The 14,979-nt window shown below is 39.3% G+C and overlaps 1 protein-coding gene across 1 annotated transcript in view; it reads left to right on the forward strand.

Moving 5' to 3' along the window:
• Positions 1 to 14,979, forward strand: part of TMTC4 (transmembrane and tetratricopeptide repeat containing 4) — a 53,808-nt gene that overhangs the window by 15,028 nt on the left and 23,801 nt on the right. The window contains exons 5-7 of the mRNA XM_006909385.3: positions 11,166 to 11,263; positions 14,161 to 14,253; positions 14,481 to 14,645. Coding sequence (XP_006909447.1) covers positions 11,166 to 11,263; positions 14,161 to 14,253; positions 14,481 to 14,645 — 356 coding nt within the window. The remainder of the gene's footprint in view (positions 1 to 11,165; positions 11,264 to 14,160; positions 14,254 to 14,480; positions 14,646 to 14,979) is intronic.

Here is a 14,979-nt window from a genome sequence, read left to right on the forward strand (position 1 = left end):
TTCCGTTCAAAAATACCATAGAGGCTTATCAGTTTTGGCTATTCATTCTTTCACCAATAATTAATCAAACATTAAGGGCATTGCTATGAACCAGGCCCTGTGTCCAGTGTTATGGATACAAAAACTAGAAAGACACAGTTCATGCCCTTAAAGGGCTTAGAGTCTAGTATATTTTGATTAAAATGAAGCTTCTGATATTCAGAATGCTCAAGGAGCAGAATATTCTGGTTCACCATACTTCCCTGTTAACCTTTCCCTCCCTGTCCCCACCTCACAGCAGGCACTTAATAAGTAACCCCTTCTTTTCATGATCCATTTATACAGAATAGATAACTATGACCTCTGTACTGCTAATTTCTTTGTTTGCCCTGGAATATAGTTTACTTTTTTATTGAGATGTAATCAACATATAACATATTCATTTTAAGCTTACAACATAATGATTTGATATTTGTAAGTATTGCAAAATGATTACCATAGTAAGTTAACATTCATCACCACACAGTTACAATTATTTTTTTTGTGATGAGAACTTACAAGATCTTCTCTCTTAGCAACTTTCAAAAATGCAATATAGTATTATTAGCTACAGCCACCATGCTGTACATTATAATCCCAGGACTGTTTTATAACTGGAAATTTGTACCTGTTGACCATCTTCATCCATTTTGCTCACATCCTCCCACCCCCGCCTCTGGCAACCACCGATATGGACTCTGTGATTTTTTTTTCTGTTGACCATCTTCATCCATTTTGCCCACATCCTCCCACCCCTGCCTCTGGCAACCACTGATATGGACTCTATGATTTTTTATTTTTTTTCGGATTTCTCATAATAGTGAGATCATGCAGTATTTGTCTTTGACTTATCTCAGCATAAAGCCCTCAAGATCCATCATATTGCCACAAATTGCAAGATTTCCTTTTTATGGCTAAATAATATTCCATTGTATGAATATGCCACAGTTTCTTTATGCATTCATCCGTCAGTAGACACTTCCATTGTTTCCGTGTCTTGGCTACTGTAAGTAATGCTGCCATAAACATAGGGCTATAGATATCTTTTTAAGATAGTGATTTCATTTCCTTTGAATAAATAGTAAGAAATGGAATTGCTGGATCATGTGGTATTTCTATTTTATACTGCTAATTTATTTTATTTACTCTCTATTAAATTTCCCTGAATCCAGTAGAGAAGAGCCCTTGATACTAATAGACATTCAGCTGTATATATTTTCATCTAGACTTTGAGATAGCTTAAGAAATAGTCATACATTTTTATTTCCCCCATCTAGGCAGTGTGGACTGTACAAAAAGCCAAGTGGTAAACACGTGTCATGGCAATGATGATTCCTTGTTCCCGTTGCTCATGTCGTCCACATGTTTTTAAATGTTCAGCTGAGAATCAAAGCTCTTTTGTGGTGGAAATTCAGTCCAATATTTATTGGATACCAATAATGATGCTATTTATTGTTTAAACTTATGTTTAAAGAGACCTGGTCTTTGTTCTTTTTGGATCTGAACATAAATTCAGTGAAAGGTCCAACATTAGTTACATATAAACTTGAAGTTCAAGAGAGATTTTTACAGAGGAACAGATTTAATATTTTTTATAAGGAAACAAAAAATTATGCACTCAGAAATTAATAATTTAATGAGTTAAAAGCTCTTTAAGAGGATACATTTCTTTTTGGTAACCTCATTAGCTTTCTTTGTAGATGTGATATCTATATTATAAAGCTCTGGACAATATTTAACTATCTGAGTCTATTAACAAGCAATTCTATGCTAACCACCGGAATCCTGGCACTTCTGAAAATGAAAGAAAATCTACTAACATAACATTTTTGTCTGCTTGTGTGTGTGTATGTGCGCGCATGCACGCGCATGCTTATGTAGAATATCTCCAAGCAAGATCTTTTGCAATACAATCCTTTTTTAAAAAGGAAATGTCCTTATAAAGGAAGCATATGTTTCTTATAAAAAAGAAAAACCCTAAGTCAGATGAAGTTGATGGTGTACTGGTTATTATTTCTGAATGCTCAAAACAAAAAGTATTATTCTTATGATGTGACATCTTGTCAGAACTTATACCTCTTAAAGTTTAGTATTTTGGCTTGGAAACAGGTAATCTCTCCACAGGATACACTTGCTAGAATAGCCAGAATAATTTTTTCTCTAAACTAATACCTTAAAGTACTTGTTTCATGGGAGTTAGAACTAAAAAGAGAAATTTAATTAGTGTCACTTATAGTGGGGAGGACAGAATCTTTTTGGGAGGGAAATGAATTTGCTACATACCTGGAACAACCATTTTAAATTCTAATCTATTATAAAAGACATGATCTTAAATCTTAACTGCTTTACATTCTTGAACTTCCTTTGCTGTATTGCTCTCCTTATAGTTTAGGGAACTAAAACAGGATGACTCTTACTCTTGGGATATTATTTCTTCATATCTTCATTCTGACTTAAGACACCTGTTTTTCCTTGACTTAGCATCATGCTAACTTAAAAAAAAAAATAGGGCAATTGTGTAACTTAACATAGTGTAGGAGCCTTGTTTTTAGATTTGGGGCCCCTGCCTGCTGAATTGTGACAGTGGTATTCGTGTGTGTTCTCTTTTCTCTGCCTTCGTGTTTCTTCAGTTCCTGCATTGCTCGATTTTCCCAAAATGATCCTGTAATGTAGACCGGTAATGTCTGACTTCTTCATTCTGTGGGTGGAAGCACTGCTTAGTTGGCTCCAACTTTTGGAACGAGAATCTGATGCTCATTGTGTCGCTCTGGCAGAGAGAGTCGGGCCACCTGTCAGGGTGGCGTGGTTCCCACACACAACTTGACATGCCAGTTTCAAGACGGTAGAGATGCCAGGCATTGAATGGTGAAGAGGGTAGCTCATACAATGTGATGCTTTTTCTGAAAGATCTTCCCACTGGAAAGCAGTGCCAAATCCAAGGCACATGCTTCATTAAATTGATCACATCTGTTGGCACTTGTGGGTGTTAGCACTGACAAGTGTCTTTCTGTTAATGCATTTTATGGTTTGTTTTTTTTTACTCCTGTGCTCCCTCCACTTCATTAGCCTTTGCCTCCATTTACCTAAGTGACTGAATTTTCTTAGATAATAGAGACATATACAGAAACAAAGAAAACGTTTTCTAGGCCAGTCTCTATTAAGTTTTGGATCATAAACTGTCGATGTTTGCTAATGCTGTATAATTATCTTAGAACAAGTTGTTGTCTTAAGTGATGAGAGATGCTGCATGGTAGAAAAAATTGTTTTGTTTTATCTTTTCTCCTGGGTCATTGGTACTTAAAATCTAGCAGACTGAGTGGAGATGAGATGGAGAACTCTGGATAAAGGTAACATCCTGAGAGCTCTACACCAGTTAGAATTCCATATTTGGGAAGTTTTTTTGAATAAAAATATTCACAAATGCAACTGCACTGGAGGCGACATCTGCCTCTCAGGATTTATTTTTACTCTTTTTTAACAGTTACTTCTGAATTTTAAATTAAAATAATCAATTTTTCCTATGCTTATTTTTTTAAAAAAAATTATTTTATTATTAGTTTCAAGTACACAGTACATTAGTGAGACATTTATATAGTTTATAAAATGATCCCTCTAATTGCTCTTTCTCTTCTCTGGCTCTCCAGCCATTACATTACTGCTAACTGCATTCCTCTTTGCCATGCTCCCCATCCCTGTGACCATCTATCAACTGCTAATTTGTACTTTTTAATCCTGTACCCCATTCTCCCAGCCCCCAACATCCCCTTCCCTCTGGCCATCACCAGATTGCCCTCTATATTTGCAAGTCTGTTTTTGATTAGTTTGTTCTTTTTGTTTCTTAGATTCCACATATAAGTGAAATCATATGGTATTTATCTTTCTCTGTCTGACTTATTTCACTCAGCATAATAATCTCTAGGTCCATCCATGTCATAGCAAATGGTAGAATTTCATTTTTTCAATGGCTGAATAATATTCCATTTTATATATGAACCATAACTTCTTTGTCCAATCATCTATTGATGGGCATTTAGGTTGCTTCCATATTTAGGCTATTGTAAATTGTGCTGCCACGAACATAGTGCATAGATCTTTATGAATTATTGAGCTTCCATATTTAGGATATTGTAAATTGTGCTACCACGAACATAGTGCATAGATCTTTATGAATTATTGTTTTGGTTTTCTTTGGATAAATACCTAGAAATGAAATTGCCAGGTCAAAAGGTATATCCATTTTTAATTTTTTGAGAAAGCCTCTGTACTGTTTTCCATAGCGGCTGTACCAGTTTGCAATCCCACCAACAGTGTATGAGAGTTCTCTTCTCTCCTCATCCTCGCCAACACTTGTTGTTCTTTGATTTATTGATGATAGATAGCCATTCTGACACGTGTCAGGTAATATCTCATTGTGGTTTTAATTTTCATTCCTATGCTTAATAGTGCACATGTAATTTTTTAAAAATAATTTATATTTTAAAAAAGAGTCTCTTATGTGATGGAAATTACTCCATTGTGAGGAGGTTCAAAGACTAAATTAAAATGAAAATACTTGACTTTTGGTTGTATTTGTTCACATTAAACAAATTATCAACTTTTTAGTATTAAATTACATCTCATAATTGCATAAAAATATGGCAATTAAATAAGACAGACAGACATGGTATAAATGAAACTATTTCCTGATTGCACAGATTTTTATTGAATGCTAACTATATGCAAGGTGGCCTGCCATTATTTGTTACAGTTGTCTTATTAAAATGCTCAAATTTAGAAATAAAAGAATGATTTGCATAGTTATTAAATAAGAACATAGTCACAAAACCACAAAGTCCAAATTCACCTAGATTATGCGGTATATTGGCAATTATTAGCATTAATGACCTTGACAAATCAAGACTCAAAGAAAATTCTAATTAGGGGAATTACATGTGTAAAATGATACTACAGCAGGTCGTATTACAAGAAGTCTGTTAGGCTAGGCTGTCTCCAAACTCAGGATCAGCTTTCCAGTTAATGATTTAATTTTTATGAGTCTTTTTCTATTCACCCCCAGTACCCGAAACACTTTGTCAGTGCCATGTACATTGGCTTTGGTTTATCATGCACATACGTACCACACATTTGTAAAGAGACCCCTTTGATTTACATAAAATAGTTTATAAATATTACTTAAGTTTCCAGCTGAGAGTCTGGAAAAACCGAAGTGTATGTGAATGCTTAGTCTTATGATTCCTGATAAACTATCTAGTGGCTAATCTGGTAGGGATGAGGGGAGAAAGAATTGGATTTAAATAGACAAACTCATTTTATATTTTCCAAGTTTTCAAAGGCAGACTTGGAATACAAACATAGCCATGTGCCAAAGTTCATCTGTGAGCTGGGTCTTTGAGCATATGATGTAGACAGTGCTGTGCGGTAGAAATACAATGTGAGCCATACATGTAACTTAAAATTTTCTAGTAACCACGTTATTATTATTATTATTATTATAAAAAGAAATAGGTGAGATGAGTTTTAACAATACAATTTATTTAGCCCAATATATCAAAAATATTATAACTTCTAAATTATAATATTTTAAAATTATGAAATATTTTAAAATTATGAAATATTTTACATTTTTTATACCAAAGTCTTCAAAATCAGGTGTGTGTTTGACACTTACAACATGTCTCAGTAGTAACTATATAAATTTCAAGTGCTCATTAGCTATAATGCCTCCTCTTCTGGACAGTGGCAGTCTGGAATGCTTTTCTGAATGTGAGCCATCACTAGGTTTATGTCTGACCACTGAAATTTTGCCTTTGCTCTGAAATTGCCACTGTTGAGAAGCAACACTTAATATTTAATAATCACTAAAACTGAAGAAACTTCTTGAGCAAAGAGGCATTGTCTTCATCTTTCATATGTTTTCATAGTGCATATGTTTGAACAAAAATCAGACATATAAGAGAAAATTAAAGAGTAGGACTCTTCCACAAGAACTGTGATAGAGGATTTGAGAGGTGGAGGGAAACTTGGTCCCCTACAGAAATTTTGGTTTTGAGAAGTGTGATGAAATTATGGGGTGAGTAGGGAGAAAGCTATCAGTAAATCTGAAGACTGTGTTTTCTGTATGTTATTTTTTCTGTATTCAGTGAAATCTCTGATTTAGCCACCTGAGAAAGCCATTTTAAATTCCAGACAAGTGGAATATGAGCCCATGACTTTCGCATTCCTGTAGTAATTTAACTTTGTGTTAATGGAATGCTTTTAAGAACAGTCTTTTGGGTGTTTTAATGAAGGAGTTGGGAATTTTTTTTTCCTATCCAAAGCCACTGTCCATGGGGGAAAAATTAATCCATGTTACAGTCAAGCAAAATAGAAGCTTAATTCAGTTTTTCTAGGAAGAAATGTAAAATGATCAGGGGACCTACTTTTAATGTTAAGAACAGGGAGCATTGGGATATCACATTATGTTTTGTTAAGAGTTAAGAACACAAATTACGGGAGTAGGGGAAGCTTAAAAAAAATCAAATCCAGGCAATGGGATGAGAGGTCCATTTTGTTTCCACCAAACTCACTAATCCTAATGCTTAGTGGACATGAAAACAGCAGGCTGAGGCCAGGGGCCATAGTGCCATCTCCTCATGCCGGGCCTGGAGCAGGGTCTGGTGTGGGGCCTGGAGGGGCATGGGAGCCAGAGTCGGGGTGTCTTTTACCCTGTTTATCTGCAGAGGAGACCTTGTGGTAAATAATAGGTTTGTTTATAATTAAAGGTATCTATCTACATATAAACTTCTAACATGAGGGAATCCTGAGAGAAGTATGACATAGACTCAGGAAAAAGTATTACGGGAGAAAGAGCTAAATGAACCATACGTACACCAAGATGGAGAGACAAGCCTTGAGGGTGCTATCTGCCATCCATTTCTGTCATATGTCAGAAGGCATAGCCTTCTCCCATGCTCTGGCATGGCACACTGTGAACTGTGATCACCTCTATTTTGCCAGCTGGACCCCCTTGTGCTATGCTGCTAAAACATGTAGAGCCTTTCTTAAAATCATATCCTGAAAGGTGTTAAACAATACATTAGCTTTAAGGTTATTTTGGCCATAATTTTTTGAAAGGCATTGGTGTCTACAAACAATTGTCTGCTAATGAGTCCTAGCAAATGCCCAAAGAAAATAATGTTCCAATAAAAATATAAACACTCAAGATGCGATCATGTTTAATGAAACAGGGTTTTATTGTTTTTGTTGCTCGTAATTGTGCTATTTTGGTATTCGGTATGTATAATGTAATTAATTTCTGCAAGTAAAATTATCCTTAGTTTACTTGATGGAACTAAATATTCTGATATATAATGGTTTTCAGTAAAGAGCTTGGCTTCTGGGCACTGTGCCACCTGAACAATTGGAGAGAGACTGCTCTAGACCAGAAGACTGGGGAGGCAGGCTTGGGCTCACTCCAAGAAAGAATATTCTAACAGCCCAAAGTTTAAAAATGAAATGGGCTGTCATGGAAACTTAATACCCATCTCAGAAGTTACTGAAGTCAAGGCCACGTGGCCCCCTGCTGGAAACATTATGGAAAGGATTTCAGCATTTCCATCGCTGCAAGGGAGATTATATGTACAACCTCTCAGAAGCACTACTGCAGCTCTTACTGTGGTTCTATGATTTGTGGGCTTATTGCCCTTTTTGGTAGACAGGACACCCTCATTTCATTCACTGACCATGTGTTGCTGTTCCAGAGTCAGGCAGATGCTGTGGATCCTATCAATAAAAATTTGAGTTGCTACTACAAGCTAGGCATGGTGGCAGGGATGAGCTGTGAACAAGCTTCCTATCTAGGGTGATGCTTCTCCGCCTTTAGCTGCATCAGAATCTCCTGGTTAAAAGGCAGATTCTGATTTTGCAGGACTGGGCAGGGGCCTGAGAGTCTGTTTCTAACAGGATCCAAGGGCATGTCCATAGACCACACTTTAGGGCAGTGGTCTCAACTGGGGGTGATTTCTTCCCCCCACCCCCAGGACATTTGGCATAATCTGTGACATTTTGGTTGTCACAGCTGAGGGCTGAGACTATTACTGGAATCTAATGTGGAGAAGTTAGGGGTCCTGCTAAACATTCTCTGATGCACAGAGCAACCTGCACAACGAGGAATTAACCAGCCCAAATAGTAGTGCTGAGGTTGAGAGTTATCTCCCCTTCCCCCTGTCTGGGGGGAAATTCAGGACATTGAGTATTTGTAATAAACTGTGTGAAGAATGTAGTGATAGATTGTGATAAGTGCAGTTTACGGTGCTACAGCTAGACCTAACTTAATCTAGGGGGTCAACTAGGGACACCGAGGTACGTGAGCCAGACCCTGTCCTCAGGGGCACCAAATACACAGACGTAAGACTATTTACTATTCCAACTGTGGAGTAAAACAAGTGTATTGAAAAAGGAAGATGCCTGGGAGGGTGGGATTTTGCAGACTGACATTTGACAGCTGTATAAGATGATTTTGCCAGGGGCATTGTAGCCAAAGAGAACAGAATACACAAAGCAAAGCGAGAGCAATCTGGTAGGTGTGCCTGGAATCCTGGCCCAGAAAAGCCATGTGGCCAGGTCAACAAGGCCTTAAATGCCATTCTCAGAAGAGTCACCTTTACCCTGTAGGCCACAGGAAAGATTGATAAAACTTAAAACAAGAGTATTCATTGTGTTTTAGGAGACAATGGAATTTAAAGCCTCATTAAGGCTTTACTGTTGATCAGTTGGCCTCGTGGAAAGCTTTAAAGTGCCTCAACTATAATAACCAAATAACATTTTATGTATTATATCTATGCTGCCTCTTTGTACACTAAACCTGGAAATTTGGCAAACAGAAATTCCCCAAAACAGCTGAAAAGGTCAGAAAATATCAGCCCGTACATCTTTTCTGCTTGACTTCCGAATGCCTCCTGTACTGGAGCCTGTTCGTGAATGAGGACATTTTCCCAGCGAGCTGACTGGGCCCTCTAGCAGTCTGGCAGGACCAGCTCAGGGGTAGGCCATCCTGGGGGTTAGTCCTGCTCAGTTTGTTGAGAATCCAGGGCCTCAGCTGGGTGTAGACCCTCCTCATCTTGAGAGGAGTCACCACCTACACACAGAACGTATGAGGTGAGGGGTGCCCCCCACCCCAGACCCTGTGCTTGTTCCTGGACTGGAAGCCTCGGGCTTCCATCATGGAGCTTTGCTGACTAGTTCTTAAGTACTCACAGGACTTTTTATATCACTTCATTCAGGATCTTCATCATACACACACGCACACACACACCCCTAAATACACTTGTGTTGGTTTCAGTCTCTCTCTCTCTGTCCCCCTCTGTCTCTGTCTGTCTGTCTGTCTCTCACACACACACCCCCATTCTCGCCCCCTCACTCTCTGTCTCTCTCTCTTTCTTCTCACCTTCTCCATCTATCCCCAAACATGTAATTGTTGGGTTCCTGATCAAGCCATTTAAATGAGAACCAAAGTGTACCTTTTCACTACGTAATGAGCTTGACACATTTTTGTGACAAAGTGACAGCCTTCGCCACTACTTCAAAGCCCCATTGGAAATCTATCTCTCTGGAACCAGGGGCAGTTTTGTTGATTCATGTGCAACAAACATTTATTGAATGCTTTCTATGGTCCCAGCACCATACCAAATGATTTTTTTTAATGTATGGTTTTTAATACATGCACAGAGTTAAGAAACTTTTAAAGGTGTGAAAGCTTATACAATAAGAAGTAAGACTTCCTCCCTCCACTACCTGAATTTTTCTTCTTAAAATTGTTCAGAAACTACAGTAGTTTTTTGCATGTTTTCCAGAGATATGTTTTGCAACTTACAAGCATATTTATGTAATTTTTAACACAAATGGCTAGATATTTCTACATAATTTTCCCTCTCAAATAGGGAATATGTAGGTGAGTTGCCCCCATTTTATAGATGATGTCATTGAGACTGAATATAATTAACTTGCTCAGGGTCACATAGTAAATGACAGGTCTGAAATTTAGACCAGGAGTTCTGGTGTTAAGTGAAACTGAATCAAGATTCATAGGCACCCCAGACAAGCTGATGATTGCATCCTCCAAGCGGGTTCTCTTTGACCCACTTCAAACCTGTCTCTTTGAATTGTTAGTTTACCATCTATCTAGATGAGGAGGTGAGAGCCTCACAAAGGAAGAACAGAGATAAGCACTAAATGTAGCCTTTCTTCTCCTCCCAAGCAGTTTAGCTCTGGCCCCTAAATTGCAGATACCACCCACCAAACGGTATATAGCCAGACCCTTTTTCCCCAGAAGGCAGCGTAGGGACCCTGGGTTGCTAACTCAAGCTCAGCCCCATCCAAACTTCTTACTATAGCATTCACATTTCTAGTGATGTTTCAGCTTCCTGTTGGTGCTTGAGTCCCCATGCAGGTTGGCAGCCCAACCTGACCTATACCTTTACTTGCCTCAGGTGCTGGGTGGGTACCAGCACTCTGTCAGCAGTGGTCCTGTATCCTTCACAGGTCAGAGCTATTCCACACTGGGGAGCAGAGCAGACCCATCTTATGCCACCTGATGTTCAGAGAGCCCAGACTTCTATCCCCAGAGTGGTAGAGGTTCTCAGAGCTGCTCAGTCATTCCCATCACTCCCATCATTGTGACAGCAGCAGTAACTGTCGGGGTCATTGTGCAACCAGATGTAGTGCTTACACTCTCAGTGGGAGTTCTCAACATAACTCGTCAGGATGGCCTATTAGGTGATTGACAGGTTGGGAAGAAGGAGCTTGACCCATGGGAACTCTGCAATGAAATGTCTTTGTGGCTAACGGCTTCGTTACAATGCCCTTAAAAGCTCTGGGCACCTGCTAAGGTGCACCTTAAGAAGGGATGTTGTCTAACCAGAAATGTAGGGGTCTAACACACTCTCCCACAGAGAAAGGCTGTCAGAAGACCAAACTCTGTTTTTAAATTGTGGCTATATAAGGTGCATGCTCAAAATTTTAGTTCCTTAAAAAAAAAAAAAATTAATTCCTGGTGCTGACAAGACTGAGCTGTATTGCATGACTCTTTTTATTATTAAATTTATTGGAGTGACATCGGTTAATAAATGTGTTGCGTGACTTTCATGTTTGTCATTTTTCTTAACTGGCAGGTAATAAGGAGGGAACACATTCTACATTCTGGGTGTTGCTGAGTATCATTCTGGGAGCTGTGGCCATGCTGTGCAAAGAGCAAGGGATCACTGTGCTGGTAAGACCCAAGACAGTCAGGGCCTGCTCTATATGCACCCTCGCCTCTCCCATATAAACAAATTGGTCTGGCCCTGCCCGTGTGACCTCCTCTATTGCATCCCATTGCTGGCCTACCTTTGTAGACCTTTCTGGGCCAATTACTTGTCCTCTCACAATCCTGGTGTCTCATATGGGAATGGACTGTCTCAGTTGACTATCCTTAGCAACTGGTGGAAATGAAGAGAGGGAAGTTCTTAAAGAGTAGAGATTTTTCTCTTGGCAAAGTCATGTAGAAAAAAATAAAAGAACGGTTTGAATTTTCTTAGATCCTCTCATATTTCAGCAGTCCGAAATACGTGAACTGACCCCATTGATGCTTCCGGTCCTGATTAAACAGGCATTGAGTGTATGTTATGTTATACTTGGCTTCGACCGGAAATATGAAAGAAGAGAGGAGATGACCTTTGAAGAGTAGAGGCACACACCTGCATGGTGTGATCTGCATTGAAGCCCCAGGAAGAGAGAGACATTGAAATCCACTTTTCTTTTTCTCCATTCTAGCCAAGTTTCTGCCTTACATTATTAACAGAAAATTAATAATGAGGTAGAGAAATAAAAAACAAAGATGTGAGATGTGAATGGCTCTTATTGGAATACCTTGGGAAAGAAAGAGCAGTAAGAGCTATCCAGGGTTTTACAGAAGTCAAGGCAAAGATCAGTGTTTTGTTTCAATTTGTAACGTTAAGGTTAGCTAGCTAGGAAATGGTATTGAAAGAATTACTTACTGTGCAAAGATACTTGAATTTCATGAGTTACTGTTTAAAAGTTTGCTTGAAACCAATGTTTCTCAACCTTGGTGTTATCAACATTTCGGACTGGATCTTCTTTCTTTTAGGGGGCTGTCCTGCGCATTGTAGGATGTTTAGCAGTATCCTTGGCCTCTACTCACTAGATGCCAGTAAGACCCCCTCAGTTGTGACAACCTAAAATGTCTCCAGATATTGCCAAGCATCTGCTGTGGGGCAGAGTTGTCCAGTTGAGAATCACTGCTCTGAACCTTGCTTCTCACAGTGTGGTTTGAGGACCAGTCACATCAGCATCATCTGGGACCTTATTAGAAACATTTAGAAAGGTTTCAGACCTTACCCCAGGCCTGCTGAATCAGAATCTCCATTTAACAAGGTCCCAAGGTGACTCCCATTAATGTTTGAAAAGCACTAAAGAATTAGGTTGAATTTCTATGAATAAACATACAGTGAAATATAGCTGTTTTCAAGAATTTGATTAAAATGTGGACATTTAAATGATTTATTTAAATGAGAAGGAGAAGTAAGTGCCAAACTTGTATTTGACTTAGTCGTCATGACGACATTACCCCATCACCCTTTGCTGACTATCCTTTAGCTCACAGGCAGAAAAGCAACCAGTGTAAAAAGACGGCGGCAGCTCAACAGGGAGCTTTTGCCTTCTAGAAAATGGTTTAAACCCATGCAGAAATGGTCTTCTGTGACCCACTAAAATCATGTTTCGTGTGGGTGAATAAAATCAGGATTCTTGGAAATGATTAACCCAGCACTGGCCCATGTATTAGATAATTAATGGCTCCCAGCATTTCTGGGAGAGGGTTAAGTAGGAATGTCATCCTTGCTCTGAAAGCCATGAATTACTACTGATTTCTGATGATTTATGATCTTCTTTGCCACAAAGCCCCATATTAAAAAGACCCAAGTCATTCGGGGGCAGTGTTATCCAAATATGCTGTATGTATATTCATAATCTGACCACTTTATTGGGTAGGGAGTTGTGATAGGTGATATTGTCTGCAGCAGTGACATCTGTGGAAAGTCTATTGCAGATTAGACAATAGACCCCAAGGCTCATCTAGTCTTTAGCCTGTAACTTATAGGTGTAGTAGCTGCAAAAACAGCCCTGACCTGCTGGAAAGAAGCTATCACGGTGGTATTGGAAGCTTGTTAGCATGGGTGGAGCTACAGTATCACACTCAGCATGCAGTGGCATCATCACATAATTAAAGTTATTTATCATTCACCTAACAGTCCTGGGCAAGGGCTTCACACGACAGAGGTAGCTGTCCTCCACATAGTTACCCAGGCCGGCAAAGGCTCTGCCACCTTCAGTGCGTGGTTCCCAAAGTCACTCCGATCATCTCCATTGTCTCCATCACAGCCAACTGGAAGGGGAAACGGAGTGGTGGAGTATGTGCAGGTTTGTAACCAGACCTCCGAGATGAGGCATTATCACTTCTTTCCACGTTCCATAGGCTGGAACTCAGTCACATGTCCATGCTTAACTGCAGGGAAGGCTAGGAAATGCAATCTGGCCATGTGCCCAATAAGAACAGAAAGCTGATAGACAATTAAGAGTCTGAACTTGAGAGATCTGCAAAGGCCCATCACAGACTATTCTACATGTTCTGCTTCTACTTCTGCTACACTTGCTGAAGTCAGCACTTGAGGTTTTTGAGGTGTAATTACTTATGTGGCTGGATTTCTGAGGTGGATGGCTTCCTTTATGTTATAGGCATAGTAACTGCGTGGGTAACCACTCTGTTATACCAATCAAGGGACTGTAAGAGGGAAACAAAAGGAAGGAAATATCCCTTTTGATGTCCTAATTTCTAGCTATCCTGAATCTTATAGTACTCTTACATGCAGACAATGAAATTATGACTAACAAATTTACTAGCTAATAAATTTGTTATAATATATTACCATGGGCTGATTTCATAGGAAAAATAAGTTGTTGTTTTTTGGGGGGTTTTTTAGAGCTGAAGATCTCCTATAATTATCTAATCTACATTCCTTGTCTAGATTCAGCAATAAAATTGTGAAGTATAATTGCTTACCTAATCAGTTAGGCGCTCCCACCACTGATTGCCTTGTTTTTCTTCCTTAGGGTTTAAATGCAGTCTTTGACATCTTGGTGATAGGCAAATTAAATGTTCTGGAAATTGTCCAGAAGGTACTACATAAAGACAAGTCATTAGAGGTGAGTATATACTTTTGTCTTCCGCCCAGACATGGAAAATGTCAAGTACCAGCTGATTTAAAATGCCATTTTTGAAGTTTTCTTGCGATTTTGAATGCTAAATTAGCCAGCCTTTTAAAGCACAGAGTCAACGCAATTCAGGCAGAATCGCTGCACATTTGTACCTGGCTTGGCCACACTTTTGTTTGAAAATCTTTGACATCAGGGGCTTTGCGGTGTCCTTTCAGAATACTGGCGTGCTCAGGAATGGGGGCTTCCTCTTCAGAATGACCCTACTGGCCTTGGGGGGCACAGGGGTGCTCTACATGCGCTGGAAAATCATGGGCACTGGCCCGCCGGCATTCACAGAAGTAGACAACCCCGCCTCCTTTGCCGACAGCGTGTTGGTCCGGGTGAGTTCTGAGTCCTTCGGCCACATTCCTAGATTCTTCATCCTTCCTCCTCATCTCATTCCCAGCACACCCACAAAATCCCTAGTAAATGGAACACCTCTGTGTTTGTTTGCTATCATGAGGGATATTCTAGAATGGAACCGCCTTTTTATTAGGTCAATGAGAGGATATTAGCCCCTTGTATTTCCATGATAGTCACAATTAAAGAGTGGTTAATTTCTAATGTCAGGTTTCTTGCCGACCTCGTTAAAGTGTCCCCGAATCCTGTTACTTTTGTCATAAAGGAAATTGACATGGCAAGGTTAAAACAAAACATAACAATATTGGTGGTATC

The sequence above is a fragment of the Pteropus alecto genome, unplaced genomic scaffold (assembly GCF_000325575.1).
Source record: "Pteropus alecto unplaced genomic scaffold, ASM32557v1 scaffold13, whole genome shotgun sequence".
In the NCBI taxonomy this organism is placed as follows: Eukaryota; Metazoa; Chordata; class Mammalia; order Chiroptera; family Pteropodidae; genus Pteropus; species Pteropus alecto.